This window comes from Hippopotamus amphibius, chromosome 10 (genome assembly GCF_030028045.1).
Source record: "Hippopotamus amphibius kiboko isolate mHipAmp2 chromosome 10, mHipAmp2.hap2, whole genome shotgun sequence".
Lineage (NCBI taxonomy): Eukaryota > Metazoa > Chordata > Mammalia > Artiodactyla > Hippopotamidae > Hippopotamus > Hippopotamus amphibius.
Window position 1 is genome coordinate 23,029,354 of NC_080195.1, and position 21,383 is coordinate 23,050,736.

Consider the following 21,383-nt stretch of genomic DNA (forward strand, 5'->3'; position numbering starts at 1 on the left):
CCCTCTAGTGATGAAAGGAAAAAAAGAATTTAGAGAACGCTGGGCAGAGGCAACCAATGCTGCTAAGAAATAATATACATTCTGAAGTCTGGGGTTCTCTTTGTGCCATGACAGGTTACTTCATAACAATTTTTACTTCATAACAATTTTTGATTAGGAGATGCCATGAGAAATGGTGTCAGCAAAAATATAATGTGGCACTGCTCTCCAAAGTTATCCATAATTTTCAAGAAAGCAAGAATCCTGGGGGAATTCCCTGGCGGTCCAGTGGGTGGGAGGAAGGAAGGACTCCTGAAAGTCATTGGTATCAAACTAGTGGTTACCAGTGGGGAGGGGGAGGGGTGACATAGGGGTAGGGGATTAAGAGGTACAAACTGTTAGGAATAAAATAAGCTACAAGGATATACTGTGCAACACGGAATAAAGCCAGTATTTTATAATACCTATAAGTGGAGTATAACCTTTAAAAATTGTGAGTCACTATAATGTACACCTGTAACAATATTGTATAGCAACTGTATTTCAATAAAAGAAAAATTTAAAGAAAAGGACTATATGCAGTGATAACAACACAAATCTGCTCTTGTCTTTCACAGCAAAATAATGACGTTTCGTGAGTATAACTGAGATTTCCTGAATTTGGGCTTTTTGTGTCACAGGGAGCTAAGGCAAGACTACGACAGAAATTACCGTTTAGGGAGAGAGAACTTCTGCATGAACCCCTTCTCCTTTGGGAAAAAAGATTAAAAAGTAACACCAATTTGTGTCAAGGCTGGTAGAAAAAAAGAATAAAACCCCTTGTCTGTTTTTATTTTTTTCTGTCATTTTAATGTAAGATTGAAACAGACTGCTACAACAACACTGAGATTCCATAGAGAACTACACACTTCCGCTATTAGAAAACCTTTGCTGAAGCACTTAAAAAAATGAACATGGAGGTTCCAAGCATTTTTGTCAGCATAGTCATTCACAACCACCTTCTAGATATTTATTTTCTACCTTATCCTAAAAAAAGGTAGTTCTCACTTACCGGAACCCCACCCACCACTGACGATTCAAAGCTCCTGAGCTCAGAAGTAATCAAAACACACAGATAAGTATAATCAGTAGTCCAAAGCTTGGTTTAAATGTTTAAAGAACAGCAAACACCCAGTGATACATACCAAATAGATCATTACTGTTTCTATGGTGTAATGAATCAACAACTAAGACCACCTAAGACTGAAAATCTCTGCACTCAGTCTCTATTAGTATAAAGCCTTCATTCTTAATGCTTCAATGGCATCACAGGTTTTAGAATTACACAATACATTCTCAACATTCCACAATAGTCATCACTTTCAAAAACTATAATGTACATTGCATGTTACACAAACATACATTTCTCTATATAAGCATTTTGTCAAACGTCAACTCTTAGCCTCACATAACAGAATACAAAAAGCTACACACGACAAAACACCACAGGCTTCTGCGTCTGCCCTTTCCCCAGTTGTCAGCAGGGAGCACGTTTTAAAGAGAAAGTGATGAGAAATCAGAAATTCTGCATCCAATGTTTGACCCCAACTTTTTACTTCCTTATCGTCTTCTGGTACCACCATATCCTAGAATGAGAAGAGTAAATTTTACGTTAGTTTCCTTAAATGCATTAGCATTGCTTATAAAATCACAACACTAATACACGTTTATGGTTAGCAAATGAATACAAGATATGAGGGAAGAACGAGAGAATGAGCTTGTGGACCAGGCTGTGAAGGACGCAGGGCGCCAACTCTTCACAACAGCCCTTCCAGTCTTCCAATCAGCATCATGTCTGCAAAACACACACATGCTTGCTGGGAATAACTTTTAGTCAGGAAACCAAAGATGTGTTCTATGGTGGTGCCAGCGTGGTACAGGCAATATCCAAAGTCTAAGCCAAAGAGCAGAGAGGCCAATGGAGCCTAAGCCAGACCCTGCTACTTCTCATGACTCCAGCGGTAAAGAGAGTGGTCAACATGGGGGAGGGTCATGGACTTTTGATGGCAAATGTTATCTAGTCACCCCTCCTCCACACACACACGCTAACTGACAGGTTACAAGACCACAAGTGTTCCCATCTGGAAACTCTTTTTATTTATTTATTTATTTATTTATTTATTTATTTATTTATTTTCAGATTTTCCTGTAGGTTATTTGGTAATGTCTTATGATTTTCTTCATAAAAGTCCCATACATTTCTAGTTGATATATATGGTTTCTCACCTTTCTTGTTTCCACTGAGAATGAGTTTTCTTTTGTCATGTTATGTCCTATGTAGTTACATTCTCATATACCTTCTTTCACCCCCAAAGTAACCACTATCTTAACATCTAACACCACAGATTAGTTTTGCTTGCTTTTAAACATGTATATTTATAAAACATGAATGTTGCAGTCATATTGCACACGTTCTTTTTTTTAATTAATTAATTTATTGGCTGCCTTGGGTCTTTGTTGCTGTGCATGGGCTTTCTCTAGTTGTGGTGAGCAGGGACTACTCTTCGTTGTGGTGGATGGGCTTCTTATTGCAGTAGCTTCTCTTGTTGTGGAGCACGGGCTCTAGGCATGAGGGCTTCAGTAGCTGTGGCACTCAGGCTCAGCAGTTGTGGTGCACGGGTTTCATTGCTCTGCAGCATGTGGGATCTTCCCAGACCAGGGATCAAACCCACGTCCCCTCCACTGGCAGGTGGATTCTTAACCACTGCACCAGCAGGGAAGTCCTGCATATATTCCTGTGTGCCAGGCTTCTTTCTTTAGATTTGGTAGACCCATCCACGTTATCGCATACAACTATTTACTCATTCACTCTGTTGCACAGTATTCCAATTTTTTTCATCCATTTTACTACTGGAAGATATGTGGATTTCTTCCAGTTGAAGGCTATTATGAATGATGCTACACATGTCCCTGTACTTCTCTTTCAGTGTGCAAGTATATGCACTTCTGTTGCTATGTGTCTGTGAAACTGCTCGGTCTTGAGTATGCTTACATTCAATTTTAGTAGGTGATGCCTAACAGCTTCTCAAAGTGATCGTATCAGTTCATTCACATTGACATTTTAAAACATACTTAAATATATTTTCTGTCAATTTCAAGAATTATTCATTGTTCTATAACTTCTTCCCCCTGCTGAAGACAAATCCAACCCACAGCAATCTAGTACCTCTTCATGATCCACTGCCTCCCATTCTCTGCTAATCAGCTGGATGTTTAACTCCAAATAATTTGCTTTTCTATATTACATCTCTTGCTTCTTTACAAAATTTCCTCTTAGCAACTGCAATAAGCATATTTTTGACAAGGATTTAAATTAAACAATGGCTCAATACATTTTTTTTTAATTGAGCTATACCTACTTGAAGAGTTCAACCTTCTACCTAGAAAATTCCCAGAGTTTAAAGGGCCCCTAGAAATTAAACAGAATTAAACATACATGGAAACCAAAGTCCGGGAAAGTTTAAGTTGAAACCTTGGTTAGTGATAGAAGTGAGTCTACACCAAATTCCTGTTTGAGTTTTAAAGAAAAGAAGTGGGAGGAAAGAATGAATCTGATTTATATTTTAATCTCAGTTAACTGTGCAACTAATATTTCTGGTGGGTATACCACATAAAACCATGACTGCTAAATGTACAGTTAATCATCCTAAGCTCCAAATTATTTCTGTACTTTCCTCAACAGGAACTTGTTGAGTTTTGCTCTCACCTGACGCTGTTCTGGTTCTTGGCTCTGAGCTTGAACATGCCGAATAGCTTCCTGGGTCCCCACGAAGCGGCGAGTAAGCGCGGCTATTCCATGTGCTGGTGTACGGGGGAGGGTGGGAGGGGTAGTACCACGAGTCTGAAAAGGGCGTTGCTGCTCTATAAAGACAAAAGCGGGACAAGCACTTGTCTTGCGACTATGATTTTTAAATACCTTCCTATTCCTAAACCATCTGAAAACAATTTTTATCAAGTGCTTTTTCCTTAGTGTTCTGGCATATTGTGACTAACATGACATAAATGCTGTTTCATGTATCTGCCATTGTTATAGTCATTGCTGTGAGGGAAGAAAGGCTCTTTCTTTCTGAATTCGCATTCAAATACAATCTAAACTTAAACGACTATTAATACTGAAGACATTCCAAAATCTGGTCACAAGCTCTTTCCACCCTTGCTTCTATCATTCTCCGACCAAACCAGGATGCCAACTGCGCCCCAAATGCTGTGTTCTTTCCAGCCTTCTCAGATGTCAAGGCAAGCTTTCTCCTAATTCATATTTGTAAGCACGACAGCAAAGAAAACAACACATGTAATATTGATTGAAGTACAGACAGCATTCCTTCCCCATCCCCAGAGGATCTGATTTAATAGGGTAATGTCACCATGACTTATTTTCCTCAACAAAACAAATCCAGTCAAATTGTAAGCAAAACAAAGATGCCTCTAAAGAAAGGCTGAATTAAAGAGCAGGTGAGATAAATGCAAAGCCTACCTATTGCTGCCGAACAAATATCCTAATATCCCTCCAGTTCCCAAGCCAGTCCAGAACCCTGGTCCTGAACTTTCATGTCCTTGTTGTCCGGTGAAAGCACTGCCAAAACCAGAAGCTGCACCATGCGGTCCTAAGAATAAAAATGATTTATTATGTGTCCTCTCTTAAACCATAGCCTACAAAACTAAAGATAATATGACATTTCAATTGTTTCAACTGTATGCTTTAATAGTAATACTGAGGCCTCAATTTATAAACAAGTTGTATTCAGAAAGTGTATTTATAAAATACTGGTTTAAAACTAAGGAGTGCCTGCCTTTCCCACACACTTGGAAAAGGAGGGATATATTTTAGGGCAGGGGAGGGTGGTTTCTTCCTGTAAGGTCACATCTGCCCTGCTCCAGATCAGCTACTAGAAGACAACCCCATGTGTCAGAGTTACCTCCTGTCTACACTGTGAACATTTCTGGAAGCTCCAGGTGAGATCTCTACCTGAGTGTCTAATGGAGGAATCCAAGTGGAGGATATTTGTTAGCTGGAAAGTCGGGTCTTAAAAGGGGTCAAAAAAAAAAAAAAAAAAAAAACCTTCTGCTCAGAGGAAGTTTTTCTTAAATTGCTGCATGATCTACATAAAGGAAAGTGTGCGGATCCCACAGGTACAGCGTAATAAATTCATATGCATGTAACGCATGTTACCACCACCACATCAGGAAAACCTTTCTAGCACCCAGAGACTCCCCCACGACAACTCCCAATAGATACCCACCCACGGCAGAGAAGCCGACTCTGACTTCTCTCCCTACACTTTGGTTTCACCATTCTTGAACTTCTTATAAACAGTATCACACGGAGGTACTCGTCTATGTCTGGTATATCATTACGTCCATGGAAGTTGACCTCCACCACTGCATGTATCAGTTTTGTTTTTGTTTTTTCCAGATTTATGTATAGTATTCCAATGTGTAGGGGAAAAACCACAATTTGTCTCATTCTAATGTTTATGGACATTCTAATTCCAGTTTTCGGCTGCTGTGAATACAACTGCTGTGAACACTCTTGTGCAGGTCTTTCTGTGCATTCACGCGTGCACTTCTCTTAGGTATGCATCTAGGAATGAAAGTGCTGGGTCATTGGGTGCCGTATGTCTAGTTTTAGTAGATACTGACAGTTTTCCAAAGTGATCATTTTAACTCCTTCCGGCAAGTTCCAGTTAACTACATCCTTGCCATTACTTGGTACTCTGTCTTTTTAATGTTAGCTATTATGACGATTAAATGGTGGTTAATTGAGAACTCAGGTTTTAATCTGCATTCTCCTGAAGACTAATGACGCTGAGCACCTTTTCAAATTTTTACTGGACATCTGGACGTATTCTTTTACTATAAAATGGCTGTTCAAGCCCTCTGTCCATCTTTTTAATTAGGATGTCTGTCTTTTCTAAGATTTATGGGCGTTTTTTATTTATTGTAGATACATGTCCTTTGTTGAAAATGTTTTACAAATACCTTCTCCCAGTGTGTGGCTTGCCTTTTCACTCTCTTAATGTTGTCTTTGATGACTAGACATTCTTAATTTAAATGAAGTCTAATGCATCCTTTTCTTTTTGGCTGATATTTTTTACATTCTAAGAAATTTTTGCCTATCCTGGCAAATATTCTCCTATGTTTTCTTCTGGAAACATAATTGTTTTGCTTTTATGTTAAGCTCTGTAATACTTAATGAATAAAATTTGCATATGCTGTGAAACAGAGCTCAAGGTAAATGCTTACTACCAAATCTGATCAAGTTTGATTAAGATGATTTACCATTTAATCATGCATCCTTAAAACAGCGATCACAATTAACACTTATAGAGAAACAGAACAGAAAAGGTAAAAGAAATCGAAGGTAAAAAATAAGACAAATCTGCTTTGGTTTCCCAATGCGACTATTTTCTATTTCAAAAACCAGCACAGGATTCACTACCTGACTTCTATGCTACTCACTGCCATTGCTTAGGGAAACATACCTGTGAACTCAGACTTAAAGCCTGCGGGAGGGGGTCCTGCAGAGTTGGTGAATCTCTGATAGCGACTGGAATATGGAGGATACTCAGAATACGGGGGAGGAGAATCATGACCATCGCTCAGGAAGAATTTATACACGCCAAAGGCAACGGCAAGCAGCACCACGATGGCAAGCACTCCGCTGATGCTACAAGATTCTGGGGAGTACAACTTATTATAATAACCAGAGAAAGAGTTAAAGCCATGGTTTTTTCCAGACTCTCTCAATTTCTTCAGGCCAAGTTCCGTGTAATCTAAGTGGTACTCCAAGCCACAGGAACCTCTTAGTACATACTGGTCTTCAGAGGATTCATAGCCTTCACAGCTCACCACAGTTTTCCCAAATCTGTACGCGATATCTAAATCGGTCTTACATTCCCACTGTGAAGAAAGACAGAAACAGGTTATCAGAACCAAAAGATTTTTTTTCATTTAATACACAATATTTGGGCTATATAGCTGTCACAAAACAGCAAAATGAAGCAAGGGAATGATAAACAAAGCTCAGGACAAGTGTTGGGGGAGGGCAAACCTGGGGCTTCAAAGATACTGGTGATGTTAACGTTCTACTTAAGCTAGGTGTTGGGGACACGAGTGCTCATTTTATTACTATTCCTTATTCCTTACATACAGATGTAAAGAATTCTTTTGTATATATTAAGCATTCCCTAATTTATAAATTTTAAGTAAATTTTAAAATGTCAACTTTTTAACCACTGTGAAGATGCTTTCTTTAAAAATAGAGGGTTTTTTAAAACATTAAGGCTCAAAAATCAGCATTATCTATGAATATCTGTTAGCTATTGTACATATAGCATCACAGGTAGTATATAACCTTCTGAGAAAAACTTTCTACACAAATTCTGTAAAAACCATGGACTACCTTTCCCAAGGTCCAATCCAGTAAGTAATTTTCTTAAGTTTTTTAAAAAGACATTTAGAAAAAATGCTAAAAGCATCTATGCTAGCCTCAAAATTTTCCAGCTTACAAAAAAAAAGCCAAGGTCTAGTTTAGATTCTGTAACTATTTTGCTAAGTAGGTAATATGCTTCTCTAACATTTAAAAAGAGATAAGCTAAAATAGATCTGATTGGTTCTATTGCTTTTCTCTTTTTTTGACAAATTATCTTCCTCTCTCAAACTTCAGATACACTATATCAGCTTTATTCAGATATAATTCACATACTATACATTCACCCATTTCAATGGATTTTAGTATATTGTACAACCATCACCATAATCAATTTTAGAATATTTTCATTACCTCCGAAAGAAATCTCATCTCCATTAGCAGTCACTCCCTGTTTCCCCAAGTCTCCCAGCTCTAGACAGCCACCAATCTGTCTACAAGGATTCCCCTATTCTGGACATTTTACGTAAATGGAATCATACAATATGTGACTGGCTTCTTTCATTTTGCAGAATGATTTCAAGGTTTACACATGTTGTAGCATAAATCAGCACATCATTCCTTTCTTATGGCTAAATAATATTCCATTGTATGGATATACCACATTTTGTTTATTCATTCATCAATGATGAACATTTGAGTTGTTTCTACTTTTGGGCTTTTATGAATAATGCTGCTACAGACATTTAGTATGTTTCTGTGTAGACACATGTTTTCAGTTCTCCTGGGGATTCCACACCTAGGAGTGGAATATCTGGGGCATACAGTAACTCTATGTTTGAACTTTTGAGAAACTGCCAGTTCTCCAAAGTGGCTGCACCATTTCACATTCCTAACAGCAGAGTTTCTCCACATCCTCACCAACACTTGCTATTATCTGTCTTTTTGATTACAGGCACCTTGTTGGGTATAACTGGTATCTTACTGTGGTTTTGACTTGTATTTTTTCACATTCATATCTTCTTGGGAGAAATGTCTACTCAGATGCCTTACCCACTTTTAAATTTGGTTCTTTAGCTTCTTACTGAGTTGCAATAGTTCTTCATATACTCTGGACACAAGTCCCCAGTCAGATATATGACTGCAAAAGCTTTCTCCTATTGTGTGTGTCCTTTTCACTTTCTTGATGGTGTCCTTTGAAGCCTAAGAGTTTTTAATTTGGATAATATACAAATTTTTCTATTTTGTTGTTGCTATACTGTTCCATTTTTTAAATGATTTTATTTGGAGGAAGATTTATCAGCTTGTTGATTCAGGTAACTAACACAAACTCAATCTCTATTGGTATTTCATGTTAACTGTCATTTCCTTAATAGTATATATTAAAAGTGGCTTCTAATTATTATACTTAAACTCTTGGAATTAGAAGAGGCTCTCTCCTGCTACTAAACATGAGTCAGCGTATGATGTCCTCTACACTTCTTTGCTCACGCCACTCAGTCCCTTCTCTATCTCTTCAGCTCTAAAAATCTTCTCCTTCCTTAGTAACACAGTACATACTTCCTGAAGTCTTTCCCAATCCCCACAACTGGACAGGACTTTACAACACTTTGTTGGCACCTAGATGTAATATGAGTGCTTGTCTTATCTTCTCCACCAGGAAGAGAGTTTCTTAAGGATTGTGACTCCATTATTCATTTTTTTATAATACTATTTAATGTGTTTAATGAATGACTACCATTAGTATCTTTTTTCCATCAAGACTGAAAAGTAATCTATAAGCAAAAGTAATTTCAGCTGTAACCTGAAGATTCTGTGATTCAGTTAGCAAGACTAGGAAAAAAATGTTGTGAAATAAGTATCACCAAGCAAATATGAACTCTCTCCCTCAACTGCATACACTACGCATAAAGGTTGTATCAAACAAGAACATCATTCTGATGGAAAGGGAAAGTGTTAATACGAGTTTCTTGCCGAATAACCAACCATCTTAAATCCTTTTTGAAAACAGGCAGAATACAAAGTAGAAATCTATTAGTATTGATCTAAACTGAATTCACTTGATAAAATCTACTCCATTTCTAAAGGATAATACATTCTGGAACTTCAAGGAGATAGTCTATCTTAAGTACAAAATGCCAGAGACCTAAACACAATAAAGCCCACTGAAATGCTTTCATTCAAAAGTAACCACCCTCAGTTTTAAAACAATTTTAAAATCAAGTATTTGAAGCACAGTAGGGTCACATGTACCCCACTACTTACCATCTACAATTCCTTATCATCTTAACTGTATTTTTTAAGGGCAGGTTGGTATTCTTTGAGGAATGACAGAAAAATGACAACCAAAAGAAATCCGCTATCCCCTACACCCAAGTATATGAAAAGTTTTGAAAATTTACCAATGTCTTAGAAGAAGACATTATGGTATAAAGATTACAATGAATATTTCCAGGCTTTAAAATCAGTTCATTTCTTTCAGAGGATGTTTCTTCCAGAGACTGAATCACTGATTTATATTTATCTATTTTATGGTAACCTGAGATATTCTATATGTGCTTCCGCAAAATACTGAATAATGTCACCATTAACACTTTACTGAAAAAGATTCCATTTAGACTGCCATCAACATAAAGAACATTACCTGCACATCATAACCGTCCCAGCCTTTGTTCTGACACTGTATGACTTTGGGGGTATAAGAATCACATCCAGCTGTGCCTCCGACACATTTCAACTGTGGGATCGGATCCAACCTGCGGGAAGTGGTATAGCGGTCATAGTGGAGGGTAAGGGCTTTTATATCCCGCAACAATATTCTGTCTGAAACAGTAAGAACACAGATAAACAGATGGTAAATATCTTGTCATACAGAAAGATTCATTCTAGTAAAACTCTTGTCGTAGGAAGTACTTTCAAAAGTAAGGGTCTTTCTTGCCTTTTGAGGATGACTAAGGAAGAGAAGATGAAACAGTTTCCCAAATCCCAAAGCCATAGCAACAACCTTCAGGCCTTTTGCACAAAATTCAGAAATTCACACCTTTAAGGTCTCCCTTCTTCAGGATGGATGTTCTATATTCTATATTCTAAGTTCTATATTCTAAGTTCTACGTAATTTTTGCAAAAGCAGGACCAAAAGTTCATTAACTTGAAATGTTGTACTATTGTTTGACATTAATGGTTAATCAAAATAGCAAAACATATACATGAATGTTCCTGAAGCACATTTAATGACTTAAATGTCTGTCAACAGATGAATGGTTTAATAAAAGTTTGGCCTATTCACAAAATGGAATATTCTACAGCAGTTAAAATGAGGGAACTAGAATTCATGTATCAGAATAGAAACACTACTAGCAAATAGTAATATTTGCTGCAAATATATAAACGTAAAAATTCAATAAAACTGGGTGGTGAGTATATATGGGTTTTCATTGTATCCTTCTGTGTGCTTAAATATTTTAAGTATTTCACAATTTTAAAAAAATTTTTAATTAAAAAGTTAAACTATTTCACGAATTAAAAATCACATAGACAAAGCAGTTTAAAAAGAGGACATCAAAACAAGGAAATTATGTCCAGCATTGACGTAGGAACACATAAATGAATTCAGACGTGTTATTGGAAAATGAATAGTCTTCCTACTTATCATCCTCGGATTATGATCGAAGATACTGTGGACCGGTTCACTCGACATCCATTTTGCCCTCAAACTGGTACAACTTCTCGCAAAGCTAAAAGACTCCTAAAACCTCTTGCAGCTACTGCTGCCAAAAGAGATTTCGGTTCTGTCAACCGGAACTTAAGCAAGAGCAGAGCTTAAACTCAGACGGTGCTCGGGCTAGCAAGCAGTCACAGGGGCTGGGGTTTTCCTGACACTGTCCAGTGCCCCTTAATTAGTTTCATGGATGCCAAGAGCCCTGACATGAGCCATCTGCTGCAGACGTAGCAGGCATCACTTTCTACCATTTTGTTGACACCCAATTCCCTCTATTCAATCAGTCAAATTCACAGAATTTGCTGCCTCTCAAATTCCACTGAAAGTACAGTAAATGAATTGTTTTGATGATGTGAACAAACAAGGTCAGGCAAAACAGAAAAGGAGATGGCAAGAGAACTTTGGAAGGTGAGAGCAGATGGAATAGTAGTTAGAGGTGACTAATCCTAAGAATAAGTCAAATGCCAGGCCAGCAGGTAGGAAAACTGAGAACCAACCTGACACATAAGGGAATCCCTAAAAGGAACAGAAAATGGCAGCTCTTGAATTGGAGCCAACTAAAGTAAGCACTACAGGTGAAAGCTACTTAGAAGAAGCTACATCCCTAGATCGTCTCCCCAATCCTTTCCACACACACTCTTCACAGTTTTTTTTAATCTAAAAGTAATACTTTTTCGTTTTAAAAAAGAGAAATCCATTCTTCCTCCAATTTCACATTCCTGTGATAACCAATATTAGCAGCCTGGTCAGTACCTTTTTCTTGCTCACACAAACAGATATGTATACAGGGGTTGTTTTGATTTTTTTAGTTTATTTTTATAAAATTGAATCATACAGTGCACATTACTCTTCACATGCTTTTGCACTTAGTCAGACATCAAGGATATTCCCTCATGTCAGCAAATACAGATCTTATTTATACTTATTTACCAAAAAAGAGCTTAATAAATTTGACTAAGCTGAGACTTGCCACATTCTCTCACCAAAATACAATAAAACTAGAAATAATATAAAGTAATATAATAACATATAAAATAGTAAGAAGACAGCTGAAAATCAGTAACAACAAAGAAAGGAAAACTGGGTTACAGCTACCGAACCATATCTGTAATTAAATCTATAGTAATGTACACAGTACCACAGGATTAGGAAAACTGATCACCATGTGCACAGTGTATAGAAATTAATCCCTGATGGTTAAACACTTACCACAAAACATACAACAAATTAAAAATACTGGAAGAAAGCACAACAGAATATGTTCATGATCCTGGGATGAGAAAGACCTTCAGACACCAAAAGCAAGACAGTGACTGTACTTGGCAAATCATGTTCTATCTATGAAAACCCAAGAATCCATAATAATGCTCAAAGAGAAAGCCAAAAACTCACTTGTCTATACTTAAAGTGGCTACCAATTACTTTGAAAACTAGTAATTAAAGATTTTAAATTAACTGTTTATCCCAACTTTCCAGCCAGAACCATAATCTGAAATAGTCTCAGCAGATAAGGAAAATCTCAACTTTACTGAAGTATATTAGTCAATAAATGCAGAAGTGACAGAATTAGAAAAATCATCATTTTACAACCCCTAAAGAAACAGATTCAGGTAAGGATTAATTAGTTTTAAAATCATTAAGTGAATGAATATTGGTATGGTGCCAAGTAACATTACACAGAGTGCTTTCTAGTCACAAGAGGGGAAATATGTAACTTCACAAGGAAGAAATAAAGCCACTGTAATCCACTAGTCAAACTTAGCACTGCTAATGGTAGAACAGATCAATATTACACCATCTCCTATGATGTAATCCCCAAAAGTATTTAATATGAATCTAATCAATCCTTTGGACCTAGCATTCAGTTTACTAGAAATACAGGGAAGAAAAAAACAAGCTAAAACAATGCAATGAGAAAACAGAATCCAGAAGGGAAGATATTCTAAAGCACAACTGGCCCAATCCCTTCAGCAAAGCAGAAGCATGAAAACAGAGACCATTCTACATTCTCAAAAGACTTAAGGGATAATTCAGTCAGATGCAATGTCTGGTCCTGGGCTGGGGCCTGGTTTGCACAAACTAGTTTAGCCATTTTAGGGACAACTGTGATATATCGACTATGGAATGAGTAATTAGTTGATATTAAGAAATCAGGGTTAATTTTGTTAGATGTAATGTTATTTTTACTATGTGGGGAAAAGTTCATTAAAAAAAAAGGCTTATACTAAAGGATTTAGTCATGGCCTATCATGCTGCCTGTAACTTACATTAAAATATTTCAACATTTAAAAAAGAGAGAATTGAAAGAACACAGAGTATAAGATTAATAACTTTCCACCAAAACTTAAAGTATTTTCCCCAGAATTCCTCCAGCAGACTGATGAGAATTACTTAGCATCAACGGATTCTAGTAAAATGAGTATTTGGCTTTTCCAGTATTTACATGGAGGAAGGCAAGCAGAAGAAAGTAGAAAACAGCTTCTGAGTAATCATCTAACAGTGTCTGTCACACTTGGTACAAACAGTAGAAGAAATAACATTTTATTTAGAGTTGTTGGAGCTACAAAACCTAAGAGAACTTCCCAAAAGACAACTCTGTTATATTAGGAGAATTTGATAAAACAGATGGATATTTTATCAATTACCAAAAGGCAAAAGCTTTTTCTATAACTGAAATGTCCAATTACAAATGAAAATGTAAAGCCTATCTCAAATTAGTGACAAATTACATACAGCCATAAAATATCTAAAAATAAACTTAAGGTCAATATGTGATCTATATAAGAAAAAAAATATATATATATAAAATAAAACCTAAATAAATTTAATGCACTTCCAACCAGGAACCCAACTGGGCTTTTTTGGAACTAGAAAGAAATTATGTTAAAGGCTTATGGAAAAATTAATGTCTATAAATAGCCAAAAAAATTTTTGAAAAAGAATACATTCCTTAAATAAGCAAAAAGGATATACTGTACAGCACAAGGAAATAGAGCCATTATTTTGTAATAACTTTAAATGGAGTATACTCTATAAAAATATTAAATCTCTATGTTGTACACATGAAACCAATATTGTAAGTCAACAAAAGAATGCACTGTTTTACCAGATAATAAAGCTGACTATAAAATTAAAATAATCAAAATAGTATGGAATAGTAACAGAAATAGACAAGTGAACTGTGAAACAAAAGAAAGTCTAGAAATAAATCCAGATACATGTGGAAATTCAATACAAGATAAAGTGGTTTTTTGGTTTTTTGTTTTTTTTTTTTAATCAAGCATCATATTTATAAAATGAAGCACAATAGCATCCTTTACATTTGACAAAACTCAATACTCAGCACAACTCTTTCTGCCCTGTTTAGCCTGTGTGAGCAAAGACAAATGATGCATCTCAAACCCACAAGTAGTTTAGAAAGTAGAGTAAACTGGGTCTGAGTTACGATGACTTGCAGTAGTAGCCTCAAGGAGGATCTCAATAATACTGTACAGAATAGCTCCTGAGAGATTACTCCTTAAATGAAACTTTTCTCCAACCAGCAAAAGTGGGCTTTTTAATTTAGTGGAAAAAGGATGTTTTCTTTAATAAATGATTTTGTCACAACTGACTATACAGCTAGAATAAAATCCACCTAAAGCTATATAAAAACTTAATTCCACATGGGCCAAAGATCTAAATTTCCAAGAACTATACTAAAATAAAATATGCTGTATTAAACCCAACCACCTCCTAATAAATAATTATAACAATGAAAATGTTCGATGGCTTAAAAAATCAGAATATTATTAAACTACATAATGAGAATAATAGCAACTTGAATTTGTTGTAGCAGAGCTGAGATAATGCAAAGAACACTGAACTAAATTCCCACCGCCAACTTGCTATATGACTTTGGCCAAGTCAATTTATCTGTATAAAAATTACCTGTAAAGTTAAGGCAATATCAACCTTAAAATTGGTTGTGAAGTTTAGATATGATTTACTAAAATTATCCAGCAGAGTACCTGACACATAATAGGTGATCAAGTATGATAAATATTACTGAGAATGTTTAAGGAGCCATATAGCTGTGGGTTATCATTACGAAAACTCTACAGCATCTTTCCTCCCTAGAGGTCCTAAAGGTTGCTGTTTTGTATCACCCAAAATTCACATGTTGAAGCCTTAATCCCCAATGTGATGGCATTTGGCGGCAGGGCCTTTCGCAGGTGATTAGTTTTGGATGAAAGCATGAGGATAGAGCCCCAACGATGGGATTAGTGCTCTTGTAAGAAGAGGAAGAGACCAGGACCCCAACTCACCCACTCACCCCCACCTCCCCACCCCCCCCACTCCCCAACTCTTGTTATGTGAGAACACAACAAGCAGACAGTCCTCTGCAGAGCAGGAAGAGAGCCCTCACCAGACACCAAACATGCCGGCAACTTAATCTTGGACTTTCCAGCCTCAAAATGCGAGGAATAAATGCTGCTTACCACCCAGTCTATGGTATTTTGTTATACCAGCCTGAACTAAGACACGTTCTAAGAACAAAATGCTCACAACCTTACTCCACTGGTACATCAGTCAAGGGTCACACAGAGTTCCCCAAAGTCCAGACTCACAAATCGAAATCCACTTGCAGGTCTCAAACTTAAGATGAACAAAACCAAACTCCCCCAAACCTGATTCTCCCACAATCCCACATCTCAGGAAATGGTAATTCCATTCTTCTAGTCACTCAGACCACTCTAGTCATCTTTGTCTTCTCTCCTCCTCAAAACCCCTATATCCAGTCCATCAGAATATCATGTCAGCTCTGCCTTCAAAACAGCTGAGAAGCCAACCACTCTCATGAACTCCACTGCTTCTCCTCTGGCCCAAACCATCACCACTCTTGGAACTTACTGTACAAGCAGCCTCTTCACTGGCCTCCCAGCTTCTCCTCGCCCCCCCACTCTTGCCCCCCACAGTCTGTTTTCCACAGAGCAGACAGAATGCGCCTTTAAAATATAGGTCATATTTTAAAAATAGAATAGAATAGAAGGTCACAGCAGACCCGTCTCTTCGTTTCTAATCGAATGTTACCTTAACAGTGACGTCTTCCCTGACTAATGTATATTTTGAAAATCCCTGCTTCTGCCTGCACATTCTGTCCTCCTTTCCATTTTATCAATGTCCATACCACTATTCACAATACAACACACTATTTACTGATTTGTTTATTTTCTATTTCTCCTCAATAGATGTAAATTCCTTCGGGGCAAAACACTTGTTCATTCACTGCTATATTCCCAACACCGAGAAGAGTGACAAATATAAAGTAGCTCAATAAAGAATTCCGAAAATTTTTAGGTAATCTCTTTAGAACTGGTACAATTCTTTTTTCTGGACACACTGTTGCTTTATGTTAGCTAAACACAAAGTGAGTACATCCAAAGTCAAACAGAAGACAAATAGGAGACTGATTATTGCTTTACTAAATGACTTGATAAAAACTAACTCAATAAAATGCCTTCATGAAATAGTTCCTTAAAAGAAATTTAAAGCCAAGTAGTTTGTGTTTACTCTGCAAAATATTTTGGTGCCTTTTGTTCCAGAACAATAGTTTTATAGAGTAGGTAGGCAAAGAGCTACCAGGAAGCGGTTCACCATTAATTTAAATTTGGTTCCTTTTTTTTATTCCCCTGACTCTTCATCTGTAAACCTCCTTTTTTAATTTAAGAACTGAATGAGGGTTAACCTAATTAATGTTTTGGTTTATTTATTTATTTATTTACTTTATTGGCTGTGTTGGGTCTTTTTTGCTGTGTGCAGGCTTTCTTTTTTTTTTTTTGTTCTGATCCCTTTTATTTTTTTTATAATTATTTTTTTGGGGGTACACCAGGTTCAATCATCTGTTTTTATACACATATCCCCGTATTCCCTCCCTTCCTTGACTCCCCCCCAGGCTTTCTTTTTAGTTGCGGTGAGTTGGGGCTACTTTTCGTTTTGGTGCAGGGTCTCCTCATTGCTGTGGCTTCTCTTGTTGCGCAGCACAGGCTCTAGGTGCGTGGGCTTCAGTAGTTGCAGCGCATGGACTCAACAGTTGTGGCTCACGGGCTCTAAAGCGCAGGCTCAATAGTTATGGCCCACACGCTTAGTTGCTCCAAGGCATGTGGGATCTTCCCGGGGCAGGGCTCGAACCTGTGTCCCCTGCATTGGCAGGCGGATTCTCAACCACTGCGCCACCTAGGAAGCCCCTAATTAATGTTTTAATCCATTTTTAAATTGTAATTTTGATCAAAGTCTCCTATCTATATAAAACTTTCTAGAAAAACATAAGGAAAATGTACAAACATTTAAATCAACTTGGCTTTTTATTTATTAGTGACAAAACATCACATCAAAGGAGTACTCAAAATCAAGTACTTACATAATAGCACCTTCTCTTTTATTTTAGCATTTAAGAATAAAAATAAGAAGCTACAGAAATAAATCTGTTGCCTAAGTTCAAAAACACAGGCATTTCCTATCACCAAATCAGGACTGAAATATTGGTGCACTTTCCATGCTTTAATATCTTTACTCTCCAAACGAAAAATGATGTTTGTTACCTGAAAGTCATTTTTTTACATCACTCCAATTTAACCAGCATGCACCATTTATTAAATGGAAAACTGTACGTATGTGTGTATACATATATATACACACACATATTAATTACATGGAATATTCTCGATACCATAAAAATTAGACACTTCTAATAACAGTGATATAAAAAAACCTTTTTTCCTAAAAATCACTTATCGTGTACCACCACATACACATAAAAGTTTTTAATTCAATGAGGAAAGCTGGTGCAACGCAATGTACTTCACTGTCATGGTCAGAATAAGCAACATGACTTGTGTCCACAAAAGTAGTAGAGTCTATGATTCTGCTAACCTACCTCCAAGGTTTGCAGCCCTGTCCACTCAGTGTGACTCAGAGACTGCCGGTGCCGTGGCAACTGCCAGGTATAGCAACAGGCAGCCATGACAACAGTCAGCGACGATGACATCAGACCGTCTTGACAACAAAGCAAGATGCGCAGGTGAGGGTCAAGCTTTCCAGCCAGACCCAAGGGATGAGGGCTGTAGCCCGAGAAAGGAGTAGGTGCGCAAACTCTAGGGGTCCAAGGAAGGGAGACAGAAACGGTAACAAGACTGAAGACGCCCCGCCCCGCCCACTCCCCAACAGTCCACACTAGTCCAAAAAGACATCCGGAAAGAGCAAAGGGGCCAGGCAGGGCACAGACGAAGAGCGAAGAAGATGGAAATGAGGAATCAGGGTAGAAGGGCTCAAGGGGCGGCGAACAGCGATGGCGGAGCCTCTTAGCGCTGGCCGAAGGCAGCAGGAAGTGGGGAGTGAGGGCAGCACTCACCTGGGTCGTTCCAGCCCCAGGCAGAGCCCGCGATCAGCAGAAGCAAAAGGAGGCTGAGCAGAGGGCAGCGTCCGGCCGCTTCGGGCCCGCCGGCCGCCGCCATGGCGCTCGATGAAGACGCCAAGCGGCTGCCGGGCGCTCCCGGGCCGGAACCCCGGGTGCGGAAGTCCGCGCGCCGCCACGCACCAAGGTCCCCGGCTCCCTCCGCGGAGAGAGGAAGGTCTGCCGCAGGGCCGCAGCCGCCGGGAAAGTCTGTGCGCCAGTCTGACGTCACTACCGCTGCGGCGCGTGGCGGAACGGGAGTGGTCGCTGCTGGCCCCGCCCCTGGAGCCCAGCGCGGCTGCGGGGGGGTCGAGGGCGGGGCGCCGCCGTTGGGGGTGGGGCCAAGGGCGGGGCGCAGAGGCTGTGGGAGGGGCCAAGGGGCGCGGTCCTGAGGGTTCAGGGCAAGGGTTCAGCCGCAAGACTGAAACCATCACAACGCAAAATCTAAGTATAGTCAAGTTATGTATTTACAAAACTTTGACAACCTTCCTGGAAGTTACTGTGCCTTACTCAACTTTATGTCTTCAGCAACTAGCATAGCGTCTGGCGCATGATTTGTGTTCCATTACTGTTTGCTAAATACAGAGTGGACTTAAGACAGAGGTAGCATGGAAATATATTGTCTGGTTTCAGAAGCTCAGAACCTTGACATATTTTCTTCTACGTGGAGACGGTGGGGATTTACAAGATATCCGGAGGAAAAACTACCACCTAGAGAAAACAGTTAAGAGTGCATAGGCATTATCTTTGAGGTCTGACAGTCCTGGGTTTCTCTCCTTTATTCATTCATTCATTCAACGAATATAGGTTGAATGCCTAGTATGTGTCTGGCGCTGTTTTCAGCTTGGAGGCTGCAGACAAGTTCCCTGTACTCACGGAGCTTACACTGATGAGAAATAGGACAAATAATAAATTAATAAACAAAGATAATAGTGATAAGTGCATTGATGAAAATAAAACAGGATGATACAGTAGAGATTAGGAGGCAACTTCAGGGAAGGCCTTGCTGAGGAAGCGATTTTGAAGCTTTGAGACCTGAATGAGAAACTACAAAGATCAGGTGGAGAGCCTTCACCACCTGGGGCACAATGGATGCAAAAGCCCTAGCTTTGTGTTTTGAGGAACATCATTCACTAATTTGATGAATACCTTTATATATTAATCCCGTAACAGTACCTAACAGTATCTGCCAGGCATTGTTCTAGGCACTGGGGATACAGCAATGAATAAAACAAAACTTAGGGGTTGGGAAAGACAAACAAAGCCAGTGCAACTGGAGCAAAATAAGTTTGGGGAAGAGTGGAACAAGAGGAGGTGTAACAGTGGTGGCTTGGAGTGGGACCAAATGGGACTGGAATAAAGCTAATAGAAAATTCTGGTCTCCACATGTTAGATTTGAGGTGACTGTTAGGAATCCAGGTAAAAATGTCAAATAGACATTTGGATATACAAGTCTGAATTTCAAAGCCAAGGTAAACTTGGTAGTTATGTTATCAAAATGAAGACAGTATTTAATGCCACAGGAAGAAATACAATTCATAGGGAGAGAATTTAGATATAGCAAAGACAGAGGCCCAAGACCAAATTAAGAGAACACTAACATTTGAACCTTGAGCAGAAGTTCCTAGAGTCTGAAAAGAAATCTCTGGCGAGGCATAAGAAACAAACAGGAGAATAGTGGTATGGTAGTTGAGAGACAGAATGATCACCAGTGTCCACTGTTGTTGAAAGGCTGGATCAAAAAGTGACTTTTAGATTTTGAAATGTAGAGGTCACTAATGACCTTAAAAAGAGAATTTCTGTTATTTGAGATCCCATCAATTGCCATGGACAGTTCTAGACAGTGAACAAAACATAAAAGGTTGTACTAATTTACACTCTAGTGGGAGAGACAGCCAACAAATAATATAGTTCAGATAAATAATAAGTGCCTTCAAGAAGAAAAACAGGGTAACATGATGTGAAGTGGTAAAATAAAGAGACTGTCCAAGAAAGGTTCTGAGAAGCTACCATTTGAGCTGAGATCTAAATGAGAAAAGACAGTTTTTTTAAAATGTCTCTGAATCATATCAATAGCAACATACGAAACTGATTTGGATCTTGAATCAAAAAAACTATAAAGTAAATGACATTTACAAGAATTGGAAATTTGAACACTGACTAGATATATAATATTAATTATTGTTTATGAGTGATAAATGTTCTATGGTTTTGTTAAGAATCATTTTCAAAGCAGACTGAACTATTGAAGATAAAATTATACCTGTAATTTTCTTCAAAATATTATGGGGGCGGGAGGGAGGGGATATGGGGATATATGTATAAATACAGCTGATTCACTTTGGTGTACCTCAAAAGCTGGTACAAAAGTATAAAGCAATTATATTCCAATGAAGAGCTTAAAAAAATTACATGAAAAATACCTAACTCAATAGCACAACATAAAAAAATAATAATAATATGGGAAAAAATAATATGGGAGGTAAAGGAAAGTGGATGGGGAGTACAGATAAAACAACGTTGAGTATGTGTTAATTGTTGAAGGTAGCTGATGGTATATGGGAGTTCATTAGATGATTTTGATTACTTTTTTATATATTAAAATTTTTCCATAATAAAAAGTTTTTTAAAAACTTCTCTGAGATTTCTCTGACTTGAACTGTAAGAGTTAAGAATTTCAGGTTTACAAAAGTGTGGGGAGGATTAAATCTGAAAAATGTTTAAAGCATCAATGTTTATAGCAGCTGGTCAATAAAAAAAATAGCTCCCTTTCTCTCATCCCCATCCCCATCTTTGCAAATTGACTTTGGAAGATAGGAAGCCATCTAAATGAAAAGTTTTGAAACTAT

General features: G+C 38.0%; 1 protein-coding gene across 1 annotated transcript; it reads right to left on the reverse strand.

Moving 5' to 3' along the window:
* Positions 1-425: 425 nt before the first annotated feature.
* Positions 426-18,770, reverse strand: SARAF (store-operated calcium entry associated regulatory factor). The gene is made up of 6 exons (XM_057697536.1): positions 18,493-18,770; positions 10,032-10,210; positions 6,501-6,918; positions 4,493-4,622; positions 3,725-3,879; positions 426-1,604 (listed from the first exon to the last, which is right to left on the reverse strand). Exons 1-6 carry the CDS (start codon positions 18,593-18,595, stop codon positions 1,579-1,581), a joined length of 1,011 nt encoding a protein of 336 aa, XP_057553519.1. The 5' UTR covers positions 18,596-18,770; the 3' UTR covers positions 426-1,578.
* Between the last annotated feature and the right edge of the window lie 2,613 nt (positions 18,771-21,383).